The following is a 24,748-nucleotide window of genomic DNA, read 5'->3' as shown; positions in this document are numbered from 1 at the left end:
ATGAGTCGTGAATACAAAGACCTTTACCATCTTGCAATAAATATGAAATCTAAAAATGTAACTCTAGCATAGAGAACCTAATCTCTAACTTAACGAGAGCTAGGTTTGATAAACCTAATCTGCCAGTACTTGGTCCACCAGGAGTGCCCCCAACCCTCCTGACCTTAGAATGAGGTCCCTAGATCAAACTTCGTGCTGACACGAAGTCTAGGTCTGCATCAGGCCGACATGCAGCATAGATGGCATTGATAGCATCTGATAGGAATCCCTCTGATAACCTTGTCTGCTTTAGATCTGTTTATGCAGATCTTGTAGAACCCTGACGCAGGTATGTTCCCAATCAATAGATAAGGGGGTAGGCTTGTGGTGCCAATTATGTAAACAATTCCCACCAACCGAAGGTACATTATGTTCCTGTCATACATAAGTGGGAAAGGGACATGATGTGGATACCTACATACATCAGTTAATTTTGAGGCTTCACAGAGTGGCACTGATAACGTAAATCAAAACATTGCTCTAACTCTAAATAAATAGGCTAAGACAGAGCAGTAAAATTAGATTAAAAGTCACTAGCTGACTGGGCCGCAGGCCTGCATGCCAGAAAGCAAAGCTAAACAGATTCCCTTGAAAACTAAGTAGGATCCACTACTGTTGTCTTTGGTTATGGACTTATACTGATGCAGGCAGTCCTTAATTCTGCCTTTTGCAGGTTTGGAGTGTTGTGGAGACTGAATTATTAAGTCATTTTTATTTGCTGAGGCACCTCAGAAATTTGCTTTGTTGATTTTCCACTTCTTTCAAAGTTCTGTCTTTTATCTGGTGATTGTTGACACTGACTTCTCCCTTGAATGGATGAGGAATATCCTGGTCCTTGCCTTTATATATTGTGTGTTGCATTACAGCCTCCCTTGTCCTCTTCTTTCTTGTTCTCATGGCTCTTACTGTTTAGTCCACAGCAAATCCAAACAGCTGTTCTTCTGTGAAGTTATAGAATAGCATTCAACTGTACAAAATATTAAACTTTGAGCTACGGAGCAATGCATGTCTGTGTAGAACAGTTTTTGTGAAAGTGTTGACTTGCTGTATCCACAGAATTCAATGCAGATTTAGGACTTGTTTGAAATTCTTTCTCTAATCGACTAAATCACTACACCTCTTCTGCTTTTCTTGAAGATGCTGAATTAAAAGCCTTTCTATCCCAAATACTGGTGACCATATTCATTCTGTATCTTGTTCGAATTACCAATATGCTACTCTGTGGCCACTGATATCTCAATCTTCCTTCCCACTAACTCTAATCTCTTAATCTTTATCTAGAGGGAGGCCTTGAATCTCAAGTATTTGTGCTCTCTTTTTAACAGTTGAAACAATAGAATAATCTTACTGCACTTGAGATCTTCCCTCCTGTGGATCCTGCTATAAGGTTTTATATTTCTTTTCAATTCTTGGCACCAGTTCAGGCGATGTGAAAGGCTTTTTTAAAAACTCTATATTCTGCTGGACTAAAGTGGGGTAACCCACAGATATGTTGACTTTCTCCTCAAATGGATTTAGCGTTTCAGTGAAGAAACAGGATTCTTCCTCCATTGTACCCCACACATATCTGCTGCTCTTTTAATGAGTGTGGTATGTAGTATTGTGCAGTGTCAACTGTTGGCAAAGCCCTAGTAGGGTATAATTAAGATCTCCTTGAGGAGAGTCCATGTCTGTTTTGCCATATGGGTCCTCTTCATCTGTAGTATTTTGTAACTTTTTGAATATGTGGATCTGCATAATCCTCTTCTAAATTTGTATGTCCTCTTTCCTCTGTATTTAACTGTACCACCTCCTTTTCTCGTAGAGTGGTGTGTGTTAGGTCTTATATTCTCATTTTCCGTGCATCACTGTCTTTTTGAGGTCTATCTTGGGCTCTTGTAAGATTTGTAGCCTTCCTAGAAGGATTGTTACTTTTTAATTAACTGGGCTGTCTCTGTACTGTGTGCCTTACTCCTCTGTTCAACTTCAGCAACCCTCAATAGCTTTTAGGGTTTGATGTGTTTTGGTATTGCAGTCTTTTCTCTTGAAGTAGACTACCTCTTTTTTCCTTTAAGATTCTGTAGTCTTCCATAGTCGGGTCAATACCTTTAGGCTTTTCCATTCAGGTGGCCTTCAGTTTAAATCCAGCAGGGTAGGCTCTTTCAGTATCCCCGGCCACTGGCTTTTATTTTGGTGACAAATTCTTGGCTATTTTTCTTTATCGTCACATGTGTCGACATTGAGTACTTAGCAGAGGAATGCTTGCCATGTGTTTAGAAGTCATTCCAGATATCCAGTGAGATGATATAGACTTATAATCTTTGTTCTGACTTGAATTATTGTTTTCTGGGACAGATTTTTGAGTCTGTACATTATAAGGATGATGATATTTCCTCCACCTCCGGTCTTGTTGCCTGTGAGACTCCTTTGATGCCTCTTTCTCCACTTCTGAAATCCCCATCTCCTCCGGAGTAGGGCTGTGTTTTCTTTTGTATTGTGGTATAAGATTCTCTCAATCTGAACCATTTCCATTTGGTAAGTAAAATTATCTTATTGTGGTGTTTAAGGTTTTTAACAGTGAATGTGGATGGCAGTTCTCTGACTTACGGTACTTTTGGAAGACTGAGCATGCACACTGGGTGTTGCTTAAAACAAACTTACATTTGCAGCTTGGACAGAATTTAACAAATGTGAGTCTGATATCTAAAACGGCACCAACAACCTCTTCATTCTCTGACCTAGTTGAAGACCACAGTAAAAAGAAAAAACTGTTCCCCACTGCCCTATGATGTTCCCTGTCTTTTGACGCTGTCTCAGTTGATCCTATATTCGTCTTTCTTGACAACTTTTTTTCCTCATTTGGGAGATCTGGAAGAACCCACTTGTGGTAAAAACAATCTAAAATATTTCGAAGCATTGTGGGCTGATGGTTTATGTCCTAGAGCGTCATACTGACTCCACCATTCGTCAATGCCAACAGAGCAAAAAAAAAGTTTATAGATACCTTTTTGGGCAGAGTAATGTACATCATGTGATTCTAGAAGAGATCCACGTTCAATAGGCAGAGTAATGCACATCATGTGAATCTGGAAGAGATCCAAGTTCAAAACTAGATTTAAAGTAAGTAACTCGTTTCTTACAGCTCAATTAACAACTTACAGATTGTAAGGAAATGCCTCCTTGGCATGGTTACCCCCTGACTTTTTGCCTTTGCTGATGCTAAGTTTTGATTTGAAAGTGTGCTGAGGCCTGCTAACCAGGCCCCAGCACCAGTGTTCTTTCCCTAACCTGTACTTTTGTTTCCACAATTGGCACACCCTGGCATCCAGGTAAGTCCCTTGTAACTGGTACCCCTGGTACCAAGGGCCCTGATGCCAGGGAAGGTCTCTAAGGGCTGCAGCATGTCTTATGCAACCCTGGGGACCCCTCACTCAGCACAGACACACTGCTTGCCAGCTTGTGTGTGCTAGTGGGGACAAAACCAGTAAGTCGACATGGCACTCCCCTCAGGGTGCCATGCCAACCTCAGACTGCCTATGCAGTATAGATAAGTCACCCCTCTAGCAGGCCTTACAGCCCTAAGGCAGGGTGCACTATACCATAGGTGAGGGCACAAGTGCAGGAGCACTGTGCCCCTACAGTGTCTAAGCAAAACCTTAGACATTGTAAGTGCAGGTTAGCCATAAGAGTATATGGTCTGGGAGTCTGTCATGCACGAACTCCACAGCACCATAATGGCTACACTGAAAACTGTGAAGTTTGGTATCAAACTTCTCAGCACAATAAATGCACACTGATTCCAGTGTACATTTTATTGTAACATACACCCCAGAGGGCACCTTAGAGGTGCCCCCTGAAACCTTAACCGACTATCCGTGTAGGCTGACTAGTTCTAGCAGCCTGCCACATACCAGACATGTTGCTGGCCACATGGGGAGAGTGCCTTTGTCACTCTGTGGCTAGTAACAAAGCCTGTACTGGGTGGAGATGCTTATCACCTCCCCCTGCAGGAACGGTAACACCTGGCGGTGAGCCTCAAAGGCTCACCCCCTTTGTTACAGCACCACAGGGCACTCCAACTAGTGGAGTTGCCCGCCCCCTCCGGCCACGGCCCCACTTTTGGCGGCAAGGCCGGAGGAGATAATGAGAAAAACAAGGAGTCGTCACTGGCCAGTCAGGACAGCCCCTAAGGTGTCCTGAGCTGAGGTGACTCTAACTTTTAGAAATCCTCCATCTTGCAGATGGAGTATTCCCCAATAGGATTAGGGATGTGCCCCCCTCCCTCAGGGAGGAGGCACAAAGAGCGTATACCCACCCTCAGGGCTAGTAGCCATTGGCTACTAACCCCCAGACCTAAACACGCCCTTAAATTTAGTATTTAAGGGCTACCCAGAACCTAGGATCTCAGATTTCTGCAACCTAAGAAGAAGAGGACTGCTAAGCTGAAAAACCCTGCAGAGAAGACGGAGACACCAACTGCTTTGGCCCCAGCTCTACCGGCCTGTCTCCCCACTTCTAAAGACACTGCTCCAGCGACGCTCTCCCGAGGGACCAGCGACCTCTGAAGCCTCAGAGGACTGCCCTGCATCTAGAAGGACCAAGAACTCCTGAGGACAGCGGCTCTGTTCACCAAAGGCTGCAACTTTGCAACAAAGAAGCAACTTTGAAACAACTTGTGTTTCCCGCCGGAAGCGTGAGACTTGGCACTCTGCACCCGACGCCCCTGGCTCGACTTGTGGAGAACAATCACTTCAGGGAGGACTCCCGGGCGACTGCGAGACCGTGAGTAGCCAGAGTTGCCCCCACAGCGACGCCTGCAGAGGGAATCCCGAGGCTCCCCCTGACCGCGACTGCCTGCTTCTAAGATCCGATGACTGGTAAAGACTCTGCACCTGCAGCCCCCAGGGCCTGAAGGATCCTACCTCCATTGCAGGAGTGACCCCCAGGTGGCCCTCTCCCTTGCCCAGGTGGTGGCTACCCCGAGGAGCCCCCCCTTGCCTGCCTGCATCGCTGAAGAGACCCCTTGGTCTCCCATTAAAACCTATTGAAAACCCGACGTGTGTTTGCACACTGCACCCGGCCGCCCCCGTGCTGCTGAGGGTGTACTTTCTGTGTGGACTTGTGTCCCCCCCGGTGCCCTACAAAACCCCCCTGATCTGCCCTCCGAAGACGCGGGTACTTACCTGCTGGCAGACTGGAACCGGGGCACGCCCTTCTCCATTGAAGCCTATGCGTTTTGGGCACCACTTTGACCTTTGCACCTGACCGGCCCGAGCTGCTGGTGTGGTAACTTTGGGGTTGCTCTGAACCCCCAACGGTGGGCTACCTTGGACCCAAACTTGAACCCCGTAGGTGGTTTACTTACCTGCAAAAACTAACAAACTCTTACTCCCCCCAGGAAATGTTGAAAATTGCACTAAGTGTCTAGTTTTAAAATAGCTATGTGTGATTTATGTGAAAACTGTATATGCTATTTTGCTAATTCAAAGTTCCTAAAGTACCTACCTGCAATACCTTTCATTTGAAGTATTACATGTAAATCTTGAACCTGTGGTTCTTAAAATAAACTAAGAAAATATATTTTTCTATACAAAAACCTATTGGCCTGGAATTGTCTCTGAGTGTGTGTTCCTCATTTATTGCCTGTATGTGTACAACAAATGCTTAACACTACTCCTTTGATAAGCCTACTGCTCGACCACACTACCACAAAATAGAGCATTAGTATTATCTCTTTTTGCCACTATCTTACCTCTAAGGGGAACCCTTGGACTCTGTGCATACTATTCCTTACTTATATAGTGCATACAGAGCCAACTTCCTACACAGATTTAACAAATTTACAGATTTGATTGAAAGAACATTTTTATGAATCTGTCTGTTTGCCAAGATAGGCCTTTGTAAGCACATCCTTACTTCAGAGAAATATTCAAGGCAAAGACATGGATATGCTGCTGATGACAAGATTTGACTTTCGTTTCACATTTGACTGCTAGCTATAAACATGCAAAAACAGGTGTTTTTATTGCCAAATCTCAGACCGCAAGAAACATGCCTTTAAGCCATACCAAGCTTTTAAAGCCTCCTTGGTCTAATTACTCCAGGAAATCACACGGACACCCTCTTCTGGATGTAAGAAACTCTGCTAAAGATCTTGGAGCATACGTTCCAGTAAGAGGAAGACTGTTGTCCTTTTAGTATCATTAGACACGCATCACTCAAAACCAAAGGAATATTCAAAGATGAATATGCTTTGAAGAATCTTCACTTAAATCTCTCCTTCATGTCATTCATGATTGAGCTAGAGAACCAATATTCCTTGTGTTCTCATTATTTTTTGTTTATTTAACTTTTATATTGCTCGTCCAGGACCAAGGAGAGGTATATGGGTGTTTTACAATAAACTAGAACTCATAAAGATAACAAAAGCTGATTACAATAAACAAGATTGGGTAGAGTAATGTGAGAAGTGTAGAAACAGATTAATACATTTAACCAGATGTGAATTAGCATTAGATAATGTTGAAACAGTCAATCGTGGTCTGTACGTATTACATTACGTCCTTAGTGCAGGATTTTTTTAAACAGGCTTTAAATTGTTCCCTGAATGCCAAAAGTGATGTTAATGCCCTCAATTGTGCAATGAATTCTCAAAGGAGGCTGTTGTATCAAAAGATGACTTTGCTACTGTAGGCAGAGTTAAATTTAGCACATTTCAGTAGACAAGAGTCTTTACTTCCCAGAGTCGGCATTCCTACCAATGGATGATATTGGCAAATTTCATGTGGTGATTGAAAAATCATCTTCCAGTCTCTAGTGTACAGAAATGTTTGTAGCATGTGTTGCTGTAGATGCACATGCTCTGCATACTCCTTCCATCTAGTGTTGCATTCGGATGTTTGCAAGTTGTTTTTATTCTAAGAAGTCTTTTTATGTCTCAAGGTATAGAGTGACTCTTCCCTTGGCTGGCTGCGCATGTGGGTATCAATTCCATGTTGGATTATTTTTTCGTGCTGTCTGGTTCGGATGTGCACAGTTCTGAGTTTGACTTGTTCTTTACACTTCACTTTGGCCTCAGCTCGTATATTAGACTTTGATATTTGGAAGATACAGCCTTTTTTACCTTTCCTTTAGGAAACATCTCTTGGAGACTGATCCGCCATCGACTTCATAACCCTTAGAGCCTTGGCCCTCTTTGGGCCTCATACTGCTTGTCTTTGACAACTTTCTGGTGGAGAATATTCATAGGGTGATGGAACAGATACCCTTTCAGAATTGTCCTCAGTGTTTCACAAAGTTTCCGTGGACCAACCGGCTTGTTAACTTTGCCTGTCCACCAACCTCAATGACACCACATAGGAGGCCTGCCTTAACTTCCATTCAAAGAAAATCCATTGATCCTGACAGGAGAAATGTTGCGCAAACCACAAAATGCAGTGACGGCCTTCCGATGACACCCCATCTCCATGCTCTACGGTCCTCGAACCAAAACCTCTGTGAGGTGCATGAATATAGCTGAAGTAGAGAAACACAATAGGCCATTGTAGAAGCCTCAAGTTAAGGCAGAGCACTACCCTCCAGGGGTCAGTTGTTGAGCTCTTTATCAAAGTCTCAGCCCTCTGGGTCCTTGCCTGTACTGCTCCCAACCATGAGTGACAACTGTTGTCGGACATCGAGCCTGAAGATACTTCACACTCCTCAAGTCCACTCAATCCTTCCACCACCTAAGCCAGCCTGGGCCTCAAAGCCGCTATCTCCACTGCATACGCTATCTGTGCTCAAGAAACACTCAGATCTGCAGATCCCCTTTGTGTCGAAGCCATTGGCATTGAAGACATTGTCAGATCCAAAGACCTCATAGGTACTAGCCGACGCCTTCTGTGGAGAGACCAACCAGTCTTTAAATGGCTGACCGAGGAGCTGGAAGCAAGCTAAACATGTTTCTTTATCCATCCCCACACAGCAAGATCTCAACAATGCTGTCTTCCAAGCTTACAGAGACTCTATCTCTGCCCACCTTCGAGGAGGGATTTGCTTCATATTCCGCACCCAGCGCTAAAATGCAGGTGCTAAATTCCTGCTTTCTGAGTTCAAAAAGAGAGGATGGGAGAGAAGTTAGTAGCTGAAAGACAATTTCCAGTGCCACTGTCTGGTGTGCCGTGGAAGCTGTGGACACTGTTGCTGGGGGCGACAACACCACCGTCCTGATCGGGCGCCATGCGTGGCTCCACATTTCAGGTTTTAATCTTGAAGTCCTGCCACATATGCTTAACCTGCCCTTTCGTGGTAAACATCTGTTGGTTCAGAGGTTGACCAGATTCTGGAGAAAATAAAGAGAGACACCATCAAGGCCATGGGTTCCCTCCACACCTCGACCCCTAAAGGCTCCTTCTTGGAGACACTAGTACAGAGCCAGTTCGAAAACTAACTTCCCTAAGCCTAGCAGCAGTACACACCACAAGGCTACCCAAGTGGTGCCCATAGAGGCAAAGATGGCAGGGACAAAAGGGGTTACAGCAAGGGAGCCTCTACCTCCAAGCATTGACAACCCTTGTTGGGAGAAGACTACAGGATTTCCTTCCTCACTGGCTGGAAATCACATCCAACAAGTTGGACACTTAGTGGTGGTTTACCACTGCTACTACCTAGAGCTTCTTACATTCCCTCTCAACTATGCACCTTGCAACTACCGCCTCAGCAGAGAGCATCTAAACCTTCTGAAGGAAGAGGTCCAAGCTCTTCTTCAATATGGTGCCATGGAACCAGTGCCAGTGTTTGTGTAGACTTATTTACACATTACAGTTAAGCTCTGTTACTGTTCTAAAAATGCAATCAAATACATGATGCCGAAAATACTATTCTGGTCAGGGAGGCCTACTAACGTAAAAGTATTCATAGTGTGATTATTAAAAGATGTTGATGAGAGTTTCAAAGAGTATTTGAAGTCCCTTCCCTTTGGACACATACATTGCTTGGATCTAAATGACAAAACATATCAGTGAGGGCCCATTACAGAGTGGTTTACTGCTGCTCATTTTTCAGCTTAAAACAAAGCCACGTTTCATTATAATGCTTCTTTTGGCCAGAGCCTGGCACCTCCCCAGAGATCACGAGAGGCTCCCCTGGGGAGGCCCTCCCTCCAGTTTGAATACCCATAGTCCAGAGAGATTAATTTCAAACCAAATGTGAAAACGTTGATCAGGAGTAAGGGACAGATACTTCACCACATCCCTCAGTCCCTTCGATTGACAGCCTGGCTCATTAAGACTTGAATATGGTCAGTTGAGCATGCCTAAACACTGTAGCCAAATACTTAGAGCGGTTAGAGCACCAGTCACTTCTTAAGACCTAATCCTTAAAATGGAAACATTTAGTACTATGGACAGGAATAAAGGATTTGAGCCCTGTTAAATTATCCCCTTGCCAGGTTTTGCAATATGCCCTGAACCTAGCCAAATAGACATGCCACAATTAAGTTGACCTGGCAGCAATGTTAAGAGATCCCAGAAGACCAGCTAAGCTACTTTGTTGTCAGCAAAACTGATGAGTTCACAAAGGATTTATTCAGATATTTCCCTCTAAATTCAAGATTTTTGCCGTTTTAAGATCCCAACATTGACTTAATAGCTCTAAAGAAATCACCTTTTGAGCCAAGTCAGAGAACTTCTACGCGAGCTTCTGCATATCCTCTTTCATAGATAAAATCGATTTTTTAAATTAATAATAGCATTAACTAGGAGAGTAAGTGAATTACAAGCCCTGCCATGTAAGAAACAATATTTGTAATTCATAAAGGACAAGGTGTTATTAGCCAAGAATCCTAGGTTTATCTGAATCAGCAAACATCTTTATTAATATCTTCTTGAAAAAGTCATGCAACTGTAACAAAGAAGATACCAAATTCACTAGACATTAAAAGATGACTCTGTTTGATTTTTAAAAGACAAAGGATGTTTTTTTTTTTAATAGGACCTACTTTTTTCAGCTTATGGCCATTCAAATAACGGTAGGCCTTTAGCGAAACAGTATCTAAACAGATGCATTATCTCATGTAAAATGCTGGCTCACCCCTCTGTGAGCAGACCATATTCTGGAAATAGTATTACTCATTCAACGAGTATGGCTGCTCTCTTTGCTGGAATCTCAAATAAAGATTTCTGTGTCACGGAGAACTCTCATTTTCACTAAACCTTATTCCATTGATGTCCATCCCACAAATGAATCGGCAGCCAAAAGAGCAAAGCTTCAGCACTTTTTCTCATATGGTAAGCCTAATTCCCACCTTTACTTTTTATTGTACTGCTTTGCTAATCTTGAGTTTGTGAATTTATGAAAGATCCAATGGCAGAGGAGTGTTTCTTGTAACAGTAGATCTCCAGCATTGATATTTTTAATATATTTACATTTGATTAACCCTCCATTTTCATGAGACTGTAGCTGAGCTTTTTGTGTGCGGTTATGTTTTAAAAAATCGTGCGCTTGGCAACCTCTGTCAAGGGACCAGCTGTGGTTCTTATCAATGATTGACTGAGGTTTGGGTCACATAATAAAGTTGAATTATTGCATCTAGTCTATGGCTGTGTTTATTTTTTCTGAGTGTGAAGGTACACTGCTATATTAACATTGATTACCAGTGATTCCCACCCTGGCGAGAAGGAACAATTCAAGGGTGTAAATCTATGAACGATACCAATGCTGGAGAACTCTGGTTGATTGTATTGGCTTGCCACAAGCTCCCACATTTGAATTGCAATTTGCTCTACAAATTAGGTTTTTCTGTTTCCCACTTTAAGTTACATCTGATGCCATGAAATAATTCAATTAATTGGTATGGTGACAAGACTCTTCTGCGTTCTTCCCCTTCCATTTTCAGAGGAACGTAGAATGTTAAATCAGGGTGTGGAACATCTTTCCAGCCATCTTGTTGCTTCAGAGTGGTGATTTCAGACACTTGGCTCCAATGGCCTCTTGAATCTATATGAAACCAGCACAGTGTTTTAACTAAATAAGCACAAGTACGGCAAATGTGGTTAGTGTGGTAGAGTGTGAATAACCCAGTCTTTTTTCCAGTATAGTATATGGATGCAAACTGGTGAAGGTATCTTTTCGGCTTATTTTTTGTAGTAAGAGGAATGTGATGACAGTACTTAGATTTTTAGGCTCCAGATAAGTGGGGTGCCATTTGGAAAGTTATAATTACAAAGGTAGAACTTTTCGTTATGGAGATCCGTATTTGGTGTTTTAATATTTCACCCTATCCTCAAATGTAGAAAAATTCACGAGATATGCCGTTTTCCTCGACTAGTTTGCAAAATGTTATGTTTTCTCACCATTTTACGTAATGTATCAACATTTTATGAAGTTAAACAAGTGCCTCAACTCCAGGCTAAAATTAATTGCTTCTTTGTGGTCTTTTGATTTGTAAATCCTGTGAAGTTGTGAAGATTATTATGCGGGGGACGTATAACTGTCTGTAACGGGAGCCCTAGAATGTCACACTGAAATTCCTGCTTTACGTTGCTGTTCATCGAAGAGCTTTGAGCTTTCTCAGTCCATATGTATTCCTCTGAGGTGATGTCAAATAAGTCACAATGGTGGGAGTGCGAACAAGCTAATAGTGATTAGGGTTGGAGGGTCTTCATGTTGCTCTGTAATCATTTATTAAAACTCACAACTCTGTGTTTTCCTTGTATTTTAGACAAATTTAGACTGTTGAGCAGACATTATCTGGTTCTGAGTATAAAGTATACGTTTCAAGTATCTACATATTACTCTGCTTGTTTTCCACATTTTCATTGAGCAGCAAGTTACTGTTACTCCATTCTGAAGCTAGTAAATTCACATTATTTTCTTAGGAGTCTGCTTTTAAATCATGACTGTCTAGCTTGTTTAACAAGAGATTTTGAATCCGTCATGATGAATCCTCATTGGCCCCAGATTTAAAGGACACCTTTAATGTGTGTTATGGGGGCATTCTTTTATGAGGTGATAAGTCAAGACTTTCTCTTTCTTGTCAAGATGCTTTTGACTGTTATTTACAGTTGTGTTTTTTTATCAGTTAAAGAACAGCTCCCAAACCTGGGTTTGTTATGGAACATATAGCTTGCTGTCTATGACGGCACCGTACCATTTTAGTGGAGCCCTTTATACCATGCTATTGAACTAGTCTGACAACCGCTATTTACCCATTGTCTCAGAGTGAGCTAAATACAGTGCTACATGCTGTTTCCCTTGGCCAGAAAAACACCTCTGCTATGCTTCAGAATGATGTCTGTGTTCTCGGTTTCATTTTTGTGTTCCAGACAATGTCTTTAAGAGTACTTATCAATATCAGCTGAGAATGGGCAAGAGCTGAACAGGGAGTGGTAGCTATGGAGAGGGAGCGATAGAGGGAAGGGGTTTATGTTCACACGTTTTGTCTTGCAAGCTTTGTGCATGCCCTGAAAATCAACGTTTAAAAAGAAAATATATAAAATACATAAAAATATTTATTTTGGTAAACAAAATGAGGCAAGTTTGGTTTACCAAGAATGGATTGGGCAGGACCGTATTAGTCTGAGATGTGGTGTTACTGTAGTGTGCTGCTTAGAGCGGTGGTAAAGTATTAGTGTGCTGTTAACGCTAGTACATTCTAAACATTCAGTTTCAAGCTAAAGCTTTCACTTTAACACCTTCGTGGACACCTACTTCAGAAATGGGTTTTAGTGATATTAAGTTGAGTATAAGGGTATGGATTGGTTGTTTACATTAACATGTTATCCTTGTTTTACATTACAGACGAGTGAGTACACTGAGCTGGATGATAGTAATTTTGACTGGTCATGTCCGAACACTCAGATCCTATTTCCGAATGACCCAGCGTATGCTCAGAGCATCCGTGAGCCTCTGAAAAATGTTGTGGACAGTAATTGCCCTCGTGTTGTCACCAGAGTGTAAGTTATGAAAGTTTTTCTTTCCTCCATAAAAAAAGAAATCATTTTGAGAGCAGTTAAATATGGCTCATGGATGTACTGAACTGATGAGAGGTGTTTGCTGGGTGATCTACAGCCCTCTAAACTTTTGATGAAAGGCACTCCTATAGGCCATGGTCGAATCCCACATGCCATGTAGTTAGAATGTTAGCATACTTTCTGAAATTGTTTTTCCAGGCGCAGTGAGGGAATCAAATGAGAGGTCACAGGTGATTTTCTTTTTTTTCCGTGTGATGCCAACATCACGCACCAATTTTAGAACTGATATTGCAGCCTAGTTTCAGACAGATGTATGCCTTTTGTTGACATGCATAGAACTGAAAGACAGAATGCACGTCATGAAAGGTACTAAATAGGTAAATTAGCATCCTAATGTTCCTTCTGTGTTGCCCTTTTCTGATTTCCTGTAATTTACCATTTATGCATTTATAGCCTGGAAGTCGCAAAATACGTACTAGATTATTATTCTCCAAATATTTAACCCTCTCATGTAAATGTATTTGCACCAAAAAAATGATTTTTAGTGTAGGACGTGCACAACCTATCTTTTTCTCCACACCTCTCACAAAAATGCTAACTGTCCTGTGGCTGAAACGTTGCATTACATATTGTACTCATCTATTTTGCCGGAAAATATAGTTTTACCTTTTTCAGTTAAATGTTCATTTTAGATAGCAGGAAACACATGTTTATATCTTTTTCTTTTGTTTTACTTTTAGTTAGGGCTAACTCTGATTTTTAATATTTTTTAGAAAATGTGCGCCTTTTCAAATATGTGGCAATAGTTTTTTCCTGCTCGTTTCAGAGAGGAGAGTTCCGGTGGTGGGCTCCAGCCCCCGCTGAGAGCCAGGGACTTCATGGCCAGTAATCCACAGCACTTGGAGATCTTGCGGAAGATGGGGGTCAGTTTGATTCACCTCAAGGATGGCAGAGTACAGCTAGTACAGCATGCCAACCAGGTAAAACCACAGAATGTTTACCATTTACAATACGTAATGTGTTACATTAGCATAGGTATTCCATGTAAATAATTTATGAAGCAAATACCTTTGACGTTCTTTTAGAAAAAACTGTCACCCTTTAGACTTTCCCATTGCATTTTCTGTCAGTACTTTTTGCCTTATGTACGTGAACTCACTTGGAGTGCTTTGGAACCCCTTTGTCACAATGCTCACACTGAACAAAAACTTCATGTAAATGTGATACATGTTTTTTTCAAACATAATGTATTGATTTTTTTTATGTGTAGTTTGAATAATACACACATAAAATCAGCAAGGATCGATCCTTGTATGTCACAACTGAGACTAAGGTGTTTACTCTTAAATCATTGTTAGAAAAAAGTATCAGTTGGCCGAACTCCTGGTGATCAATGACTGGTTCTCTGGGGGTGAACAGACCTGGCCTATCAACTAGAGCTCACATCCCTGGGGTTTCCCCGGATCATGGCGATGCTAAATGGCTCCCGGATCCCTACCACCATCCTGGCGATGACTTTGATGATTTTTCTTGTGTGGAGAATCACACTCCGACAAACACACTGGGATGCTACACTTACACTCCTTCTCCACTGTAGCAGGGCACTTGGTTGAGGGAGGTGACTACACTAGAGGGCTTCCAGAAATGGGACCTTGTCGGTATTACTCAACTGGGTGATATCTGGTCTGGGTCTCATATATGTTCATTTGAAGAACTGCAAGATGCCTATTCTGTGCATTCCACACAGTTTTACAAATATTTACAACTCCGACACTCACTCCCCCATATTTTCTGTGAAGCTTCCATACCATAGTTCATCCAGCTGAAGGCCAAAGTCCTGATGGGCGCACTAGGGAAGGGAGGCATATGGCACTCATTATCAATGCTCCCACCACACATCACATCACCTTAGAATGCGCTGGTAGCGATTGTTGGGCCACTTGGAGGATTATGATTGGTGCAACGCCATTAACATAACCAAATAATTCAAACTTATTACCTATATTGCACCTACCTTACTCCCGCCAGACTGCACCAAGCTGGTTTTCTTCCAAGCCCTGATTGCCTTTGTTGTTCTGAGACACCAGTTGATTTTTACCATTGGTATGGACCATTGGTATGGTCCTGTACAGTGTTACACACCTACTGGGCAGATGTAGCAAAAGAACTTACTCATGTACTGGGTTAGGAGGTCCCAGACACACCTCTGGTCCTTCTGCTGGAGGTTTCGGAGGGATCCAGGAGTTCCTGGGTGGACAGGGCATTCCTAGGTACAGCCAGTATAGTAGCCAAACGAGATATGTCAGTCAGATGGAGAAGTCTTAAACCCCCAACCCTGACACAGTGGTGCTAAGGACTGGACTGGTGTGCAATGCAAGAGAGACCTGTATAGGAAGTAGGAGATTGCCCATCAAAGCATGAGCGAGTTTGGGGTAACATGGCTGGGTTTAATGGGTTGATACAAGTGACATAGTGGATTTTATGCCTCACTTTTGTTGCGTTTTGTATTGTAATTGCTACCAACTTATAACTGATGCTGCATGGTTGTCACGAGCTGTATTCAGAAAGTCCCCATCATGCTCTCTGAGAAATCTGTACTACTGTTACTAAAAGTCAATAAAGTTGGTTATCAAAAAAAGAAGAGGTTCTGTTTCTAGTCAAAGCCTATTATACATTCAACAGTGCATAATTATTGTAGAACATTAAACTTAACAAATGGTTCTCCACTTGGAGATTGTGACTAATCGTCGTAAACATGTCCACATGCTAGATCCCTTCTGAGCCTCATGGATCCTGGAGTGAGAGAGTGGGGTAGGTAGGTGAGTACACTCCCTGCAGGACTCCTATTTACCAACATCCCACGCATACACAGAACCAGGTTAGGAGGACCAGCGTTCTCTTACATCACTCTTAAAGCATGGAACACTTCCCACAGCAGAGCTTCCTCCTCTTTTCTTGAATTCAGTAAGAAACTGAAGACCTGGCTTTTCTATTAACCAACCTACCATAGGTAGGGCTAGGCAGACACATTTGCTGAGTGCCAGTATATCCTCACAGGTGATAGTGTGCTTTGAAAATACACATAACATGACATATGTATATAGTGAGGACCAATGGATTTGTGTGATTGCGTTAACTGTATATTGTACCATAATCTGCCTCAAGATTTTTAGGTTTCACAAAAATGCAGTTTTTAGCTGAAGTGGGTGAAAATAATATTGCCAGAGAATGTGCCACATAATTTGTCCTTTGCTTCATAATTTAGATGACCATGCTTTCTCATTTAGATTACCTTGACCCATAATCCTAGTGACCTTGGGTATGGTAAAGAAATGCAAAGTGGTTTGGGGGCAGTGATCATAATGATGAAATGCATATTTGACAAAGCTCCATAAAATACTTCTCACGTGCAGTTTCCTGTGAACTATGGGTATTTATAGCACTCTATTTTGTGCATAAAACAACCAGATATGTATAGTGAACAGTTTTGCTGAAAGAGGCAGAGCAAACGAGGCAGAAGCGCTCTGGACAGAAGATTAGGTCCATGCTTAGGGCCCAAGTCCTGAGTTTAGCCTGAAAAGGAATCAACCTTTGGGTCCTACGGCAAACACTTCTTGTTCCCAAGAGCTGCCTTTGTCTTTGAGTCAGCCTTAGTTTAAGGGTGAAGAGCCTTGCCACCTGCCGATGCCCCCTTGACACTGAGGCAGCAAGTATCCAGCTTCAGATCCAAAGTCAATGCTCAAAGGCCTGCCTAGGCCAGCCATGAGACAGGTGCTGATTAAACTCTTGACATACAGATCTGACTCCACCAAGGGGTCCATTCCTTGACCAAAGTCCTTGACAGGAGACTGAAGAAGATATACATTAATCTTTTTGTGGGAACATCCACACCAAGCCTCCTGCTTCTGAGTACACACACACCATTCCATATACCTAAGAAAAGGAACTTATCATTTGAAGGGGAGTTACCTTGAAACTTTTACAGCTCCTGAGCCAAAAAGGTTAGGGACAGTGCCACAGCCCAACAGTGTCTTCCTGTGTGTTCCTTCACAATTACCACACATCTTCACAGATTCACTATTCACAATCTCCTCCTAAATCTCCTCACAGTCAGACCCCAGTAGTACATACCACCCTCAAGACTCAAACTTTAGGCCCCTAGTGTCTAGAGAAGGGGACGACATGTAGGAAGTCTATAATGTTGATACCACGGATGAGCCAGAGTTGGATCCTTGCCAACAAAGGCCTCGCCACCTGGTGATACCACTGGTTATCACACACTAATACAAAGGGCCACCCAACACCACGAGGTGAAGATCCATATGATGCAATAAAAGGATGATTTTCCTTTCAGAAACCTTGTCAAAGACCAAAAGATTGGTGCAATACTTTCCCTTGCTCAGGGTATGACAAAAACTGCTACCAAAAATGTCCCAAAACCAGTGAAAGCCAAAGTTGTCATCCCAAGCAGGGGAAAAAAGTTTAAACCAGCTACAGATGACCCAGTGTACATCTGCGGTCAAGTCCCACCTGACTCACTGGTAGTACAACAAGCAGACAAATGTGCCTTAGTGCTGCCATTAGTGATGCACCTTCACTTGATAAAGAAAGTAAACTGATTGATGCTTGATGCTGGCAGCAAGAATGTGGCATTTGGCGCTACCACACACTGACACATCACAAACTCTGTATGCCTCTTCTCCTGCTATAACAGGGCTGGAGATGGAGGACCAGATCAAGCACCTTCCTGACGCATCGAAGATAGGTGGAGCAGAAAGCAAAGGCATATCTAATGCTAATATAAAATGCTGCAGACACTGCCTCCAGAGCTCTTTTTTTGAATAAACAATTTTTATTGAGTTTTCAAAAATAAAAACATGAGGAAAAACAAACCAGTCCTCTGGGATCAAGTCATTAATGGACATACATCTGTTCAGTACAAGTTTCAACAGCCAAATACATTAAAGGCACAGAGGCGTAGAGATATTAATTCCCCAGATCCCCTAGAATTTCATGATAGTTGTCCCAATCATTTCTCCCACACCCTAGCGTGTTTCTGGGGGCAGTCCTTTTGTAAACTGGCTTTTCCTGTCTTGCACACCAGTCTGCCCCTCACCTCCATTTCAAGAGGGACGGCGTATTTGAAGCGTTCCATGTAGTTGCAATGTCCCTTTTCGCCACAGTCAAGGCAGTTCCCACAAAGGTAATGTGATGACATAGTTATTACTCTTGGCGGCATTAAGGCGTCCTGCCAATCTGCCTTGTCGAGGGGACTCGGCCATTGTTCCCACCGACATCTGAGGTGGTTTTGTTCACCTGGTGCATGATTAGGTAGCATTTTATAGATTTGAGACAATTAAACCCCCAACCCTCCCCCTGCCCCCCCTCCACCCACCCCCAGTTCAGCCTCAAAAAAGACTGTATTCTGGAAGAGTGTCAAGATGAGACAAATGTTGTTGAGGGCATGACAGCTGGAGGTATTTATAAAACTGAATGTGGGAAAGCTGACATGTGGTTTGCAGATCTTAAAAGGACCTCATGGATGTTCCAAGTCCAAGTTGGGAGGTGCCCAATAGATCCCATTTCCCAAACCTTTGTAAATTTGCGGACTCCTTCAACCAGATCCCCTGCCAAAGGGATGTTTGCTGAGTGAGAGTGTTTGCCCATCGGGTATGCCGCAGTGTCACTCACCGTGCGAGGGATACCACTTTGGTCACTAATTCCATATTGTTGGGGGGCGGGGAGCTATAGAGTAGATCCAAAATATGCGGAAAGCTAAGTGAAGCAAGCTCAAGTTGATATGCTGGGTCTGCCCATCCCCCATTAAACCAGTCATGGACAACCAGGAGTTGAGTCGCCTGATAATATAGCTAAGTCTTGTCCTTACCCAAACCCACATCATAGCCCCACCCCCCGGGAGTGTTGTAGTGTGACCCAGTCTCTAGTTCCATACCAAAGAATTTAAGTTGCAGCTCTATCCAGAGCCCAGAACCAAGAGCGTGGAATTAGGAATGGAAAATGTTGGAATACATGCGGGAGCCGGGGTAAAATCATAATTTTATAGAGCGCTACAACGTCTAGAACATTTAGGAGAAGTGATCACCATTTCATCAAGTCCGCGTTGGCCGACGTACTAGTGGTGCAAGGTTCAAGTCCTGGAGAAGAGTCACCTATATGCCTAGGTATTTGAAGCTCAGTCGGTGGATAGGCAATGCATCTTGCCAGACGTAACAATCCCGAGATGGCACAATGGCTGATTTAGATAGGTTGATACGGAGCACAATGCTTCCTCAAAGCAGCGTATAAGTTGAAGGCTCTGCGGGCCAATTTCGACGGGGTCTGCCATGTAAAGGTGTATGTCGTTGGCATATAATGCTGTACGATCTTGGTGCTGGATCTCTGGTATCTGATAGAGACTTCTAGTTGCAGATTCCTTACATTTGAATTTCCCCAGGAGTCAGCCGGGATCTTGAATTTTCTGAGCAGTACCCCTGCGTGCCATTAGCTGGTGTTGATCGACTCCACGTCCATCATTGTCCGCGTTGGATATGATGTTGTGGGTGCTATATAGGTTCCACACGATTGCGCTGACATCACCAGCAAGCGCTGATCTAAAGCGAGCTTACCCCTCAGTCAATTTTTGGCTGGCTTTTTGTCGAAGATTTGGCGTGGACGACCCAGACATGCAGCCGATCAATGCTACCTAATGGCGTGCAGAGGTACTGCTCAGGAAATTCTCCGGGTCAAGTATGACACCTGGGGGATGTTTAGTGGTAAGGAATCTGCAACTAAAATATGTCTGTACCAGATAATACATTACTGAAGGTAATTAACTTGTTCTTCTGGTCTAAGATGCAAAAACACCTTCTTAATGTGTCTTTTGGTGAGCAACAACTCTTCAGCCTTCTGGTTGATGAGGTGCTATAGAAAATCAAAATTGACCCAGACATAGCCAAATTTATAGGTTCCCTCCCGTCCTCTATCCGAATGTCCCCTTTATTGAAGCACCAGACCTTAGGAGGTCACGGAGCTTCGGCATCCACCCAAAGGCCGGAAATACCAGCAACAATCATTTCACAACATGCAGCCCTCTAAAATCTTCACGCAAGGTTGTGTTACTCAGTAGGACTTTTCGTGACCCTCTGCTACAGTGGAACCATTGGATCCGTCACTCATGTTGAGGGGAACTCACCTCTACACATGTTGTTCAAGGCACCTAAACAACACGGCACCACAGGTGTCACATCAGCTGTCTGGAGATTTTCACTAGCCATCTAGGTCTTACAGCTTTCTTCAAGTTTGTCTTGGACAAGCAGTCCTCATAAATATGAACATGACATCCATGTACTACTTTCAGAAACATGAAGGCACCCACCTACCGCCTGCTACGCCAGGGGTGTGTATGCTGCTTCTGCGCAATGTGCACAGGCCCACTACATGGGTCTTGTATGGTTCAAAGTGGAATGGTTTGTCCACTGTGTTGCTCAACACACAGACTTTCTCAATGTCTGTGCAAGACATCTACGACCTGTTACATCTCCTGAAAGCAGGGTTAGCATACACTTGCATCTGTTTACATCTGGCTGCACGTGCAGCTTGCATGCAGTTCCAATAGCATAGGTCCCTTTTCAAAATCCCTCTTGCTAAAGCCTTTTTGGAGGGCCTCAAGAAAGTTATACCTCCCAAGATGCATCAGGCCCTCTTGTAGAACTTCAGTGTAACTCTCATTAAGGGTCACTGGCCCACCATTTGAAGTACTCCTCTCATCTGCAGTTCTTTCCATAGCAGGTGGCCTTCCCAATAGCATTTGACTCCCTCAGATGCATCAGTGAGTTGCAGGCTTTAACCGTAGAATACCTTTTCATTCAGGTCCATAGGGAGAGGATAGTCCTTGGAGCAAATCCCAAATTCTTGCCAAAAGTATTCTCAACTTTTCACATTAATGAAACCATTGAGCTGCACATCTTCCCACACCCAGACTGAGTCGAGGAAAGGGCTTTACACACCTGCACTTTTCTTCTATATCGACAGAGCTAATTCGTTGTGAAAGACACAACTTTTTGTAATCTTTGCTAAAGCTTACATAGGACATTTCATCTCAAAGCTGAAAATGCTAGATGGATTGTTAAATACATGCCGATCCAAGCCATATGGCACTGTTCACTCTAGAGCACATCCCACGACCAATAAGAAAGCATTATGGCATTCTTAACTAACATCCCTTCAGCGGGCAATCTGTAAAGCTGCCATCTGGTCAACACCGCACACATGTACTAAACACTACTGTATGAACATTCAAGCCCATCAACAAGTTTTAGTTGGCCAGACTGTTAAAACGTTGATCCAATGTCTGCTCATAGTCACTGCTTTGGAGAGAACTGCTTTACAACCTATGCAGAGCACACAAATGTTACAAACAGAAAATGGTACACTATAATCATCTGTAACGTGTAGTGTTGAATGTTCATGTGTGCTCATCCTCCTCCCTGGAAGACAATGATCAGTTATTTTCCTTTTTACTTTCAACTTAAAATTCACAGTGCACACTAAACTTTCTTCGACACTAGATTCCACTTACTCCACTTACGTGCTGAGCAGAAAACAAGGTGGAGTATTTGTCCTAATGCATTGAAGACTAAGGGAAGAGTCACAACTGGCATTGTGATTCAAAACATCTTCAAAGCTAAGCAAGTTGCTTAACATTAGATGGTATGTGTAGGCAGAACATGTGAATATACAGCACTACAGCCCTTAGAGAATGCTGTTCAAATACCAATTACTTCCTTAAGAAGGGTTATTGAATTACAGGCTTTAACAGTTAAAAAGCCATGTTTAATTGTTCGAAAGGACAGGGTATTAATAAGAACAAATCCATCTTCTTTAATAATTGGTAGCATCACTTTACTATGTCAATCAGTCTATACAATTACTGTCTTTCTTTCAAAATAGTTATTGCAGGAGACCGAGCTTTGTGTATATATATTAAATGTGAGAAGAGCTGTAATGTAATTATACTAAGGAGACTCACAGTATTACAAAACATACGCACTTCTTGTAATTGCTCTCTAGTATTGTAACACCTATATCCAACCCAAGGGTAATATTGCAAGATGGTTTGCACAAACAAAAACAATGAATCTATGCTATCAAATATAACAAACACAAAAATTTAAATAAAGTGCAAGAAATGGGGCGGGGTACATTAGCTTTTCTTGTCAAGGTGTTAGTAAAAGACCTGAGCATGGTCAGCCAAACATATGTTTACTGAAAATTATTGTGTAGACATTCAAGCAATAAATAAAACCATACTTTGGAAAACACTACAGCCTTACATATCAGACATATCATGGTGACCGTCCACATCGCTGGTAAATAGTGACAGGTACTTTGCTTGAGTTGTATTGCATGATTTCCTTGATTGATCATTATTACCCAGTCTCACCTCAGAGATGTTCTGTTTTGGGACTCTTTACTAGGGTGAGGAATCTGGGAAAATGCATCCATTAAATAAATAAGTGAACTACCTTAAGTAGCGATATTTCTGATGGTACATAATCTTCGTACAGATTCCTCATTGCTCTGCCTACTCCCCATTCAGCTATTGCTGTGATTAAGAAAGTACCAAGTTATGACAAAAATGTCATATCAGGAACTGGCTACACACTTGTTGGAGACTAAAATACTCCACTGGCATCATGTATCGCGGCTCAGTCGTGGCTTGGACCAGTGTGGTGTCATCTTCTGGAATTGAATGGCCATTTATGGGGAAAAAAGTTTCCCAGATCAGTCTGACGTATAGAAGTAGTATACATAAGCAAGAAATCTGCAGTAAAATAGTTTCTGCAAGAAGTATTGTCACAGATGATGAGTAACATTTTGATCTAGATTACTAACTGTAGGAAGCTGATTCTTTATATAGTATACCGAAAAGAGGTATGCTGTGTAAAGAGTCTGGGTATCCCCTTAGAAAGGGACAGGGCTTTCTTTAAAATCCCAGGTGCTCTATTTGTGTTAGTGTGGTCAAGCAGCTTAGGCTTATCAAATAGGAGTGTTAGACATTTGTTGCATATACTAAGTCACTAAGTGAGACACAAACAGTCAACAAGGAGATCCACACCAATTTTTTTAAAAATAACACATACTTTTATATATTTTTTCACACGAAGAACTTCGTTATTGGTTAAGTACTTTTTAAGTTAGCAGTTTTGAAGTATACATCAAATACACTTGCACTGACTTTAATGCTGTAATGTTTTCCTATGGGAAAAGAAGCATATACTGCATATGGGTATTTGGCAGCAACTTACAGGAATGTTCTTCTGGAGTTAAGGTAAATATGGGGCAATGTCCAAAGCACCACCAGCAGGTCACTTTGGGAGGCACGGGGGCGTCCGGGTCTAGAGGTGCTTTCAGCCTAGGGTGCTCTAATGTTATCCTATAGGAATGAAACATTCTGCATACAGGACTTCATTAACGACTTTACAGGAGGGGACTGGTGGGGGGGGGGGGGGGGGTGTTCAACTGAGGAACCAATTAGGCTAAACCCAAAGGAAGGTACACTAGAGGCTGGTAGGTTTTCATGGAACACCTCTAAGGTGCCCTCTGGGTGTATGCATTAATACATTCATCACTGGAATCAGTGTGGGTTTATTAACACAAGTTGTTTGATACCAAACACCAGAGGTTTCAGTGAAGCCATCATGTAGCTGAGGAACTTGAAATTACCTGTGTTGAGGACATGTAATTAAAATGGCTTCCCTGTTCGCTTACTATGTCCATCAGTCAACAAAGACATAGCACGGGCACATCTGGCCATGCAGAAATGGTTACACATGTAATATAATGCACCCTGCCTTAGGGCTGAAAGGCCTGCTGTAATGGTGACTTACGTATATTGCATGCAGTGTCAGTGGGTATGGCACACAGACTGTGTGTCATTGTGTTTGCTCTTTTGTCTGCACCATTTCATGCAGCCTGCAATGGCAGTTTGCATGAGTGTGGTGCGGGGGGGTCTCTTAGGGTGGCACAATATGTGCTGCAGCGCTTAGGGACCCTCTTTAGTAACCATGCCCTAGGCACCAGTGGGTACCACTTACTATGGACTTACAGGGATGCTAAAGGTATGACCATGTGTGGAACAAGTGTACAGTTACCTTGTTTTTGGGCGAAGAACATTTGTAATGGGAACATGGTTAGTAGGAACCCAGTGCATTTCAGTCAGAGTTGCATCAAATACCAGGCAAAAAGTGAGGGGGACTATTACAACAAAAACCCAATTTCCTACACTGGCGGATCAAAGCTTCCTGGAAGCATAGCACCACCCTCAGTTGATTTTTGCTTCACACACCATCTGTGTTTGCATAGTAACTATATGTAATCAGTGGACATCTCAGTTCAGTAATTTTTTCTGTGTTGGACAGATTAAATAAAGCATATACTTAACCCTTTCGCTTCCAGACCTTCCCCCCCCCCTCAGGTGCCAAGCCTTTTTTGGCTATATGGGGCAGTTCCCGCTTAGGCCCTCATAACATTTTGTCCACATAAACTACCCATGCCAAATTTGCGTCCTTTTTTCCCAACATCCTAGCGATTCTAGAGGTACCCAGAGTTTGTGGGTTCCCCTGGAGGAGACCAAGAAATTATCCAAAATACAGCGAACATTTTGTTTAAAAAAAAAAAAAAAAAAAGGAAAAGAGGGCTGCAGAAGAAACCTGTTTTTTTCCCCTGAAAATGGCATCAACAAAGGGTTTGCAATGCTAAAATCACAATATTCCCAGCTT

At 42.7% G+C, this 24,748-nt stretch overlaps 1 protein-coding gene across 2 annotated transcripts in view; it reads left to right on the top strand.

Moving 5' to 3' along the window:
• EDEM3 (ER degradation enhancing alpha-mannosidase like protein 3) overlaps positions 1 to 24,748 on the top strand; it is a 367,252-nt gene that overhangs the window by 217,207 nt on the left and 125,297 nt on the right. For both annotated transcript variants that reach the window (XM_069231637.1, XM_069231638.1), the window contains exons 15-16: positions 12,796 to 12,950; positions 13,795 to 13,948. In XM_069231637.1, coding sequence (XP_069087738.1) covers positions 12,796 to 12,950; positions 13,795 to 13,948 — 309 coding nt within the window. The remainder of the gene's footprint in view (positions 1 to 12,795; positions 12,951 to 13,794; positions 13,949 to 24,748) is intronic.

This window comes from Pleurodeles waltl, chromosome 4_2 (assembly GCF_031143425.1).
Source record: "Pleurodeles waltl isolate 20211129_DDA chromosome 4_2, aPleWal1.hap1.20221129, whole genome shotgun sequence".
Taxonomy (NCBI): Eukaryota; Metazoa; Chordata; class Amphibia; order Caudata; family Salamandridae; genus Pleurodeles; species Pleurodeles waltl.
This window is presented reverse-complemented; position numbering and strand designations above follow the sequence as displayed.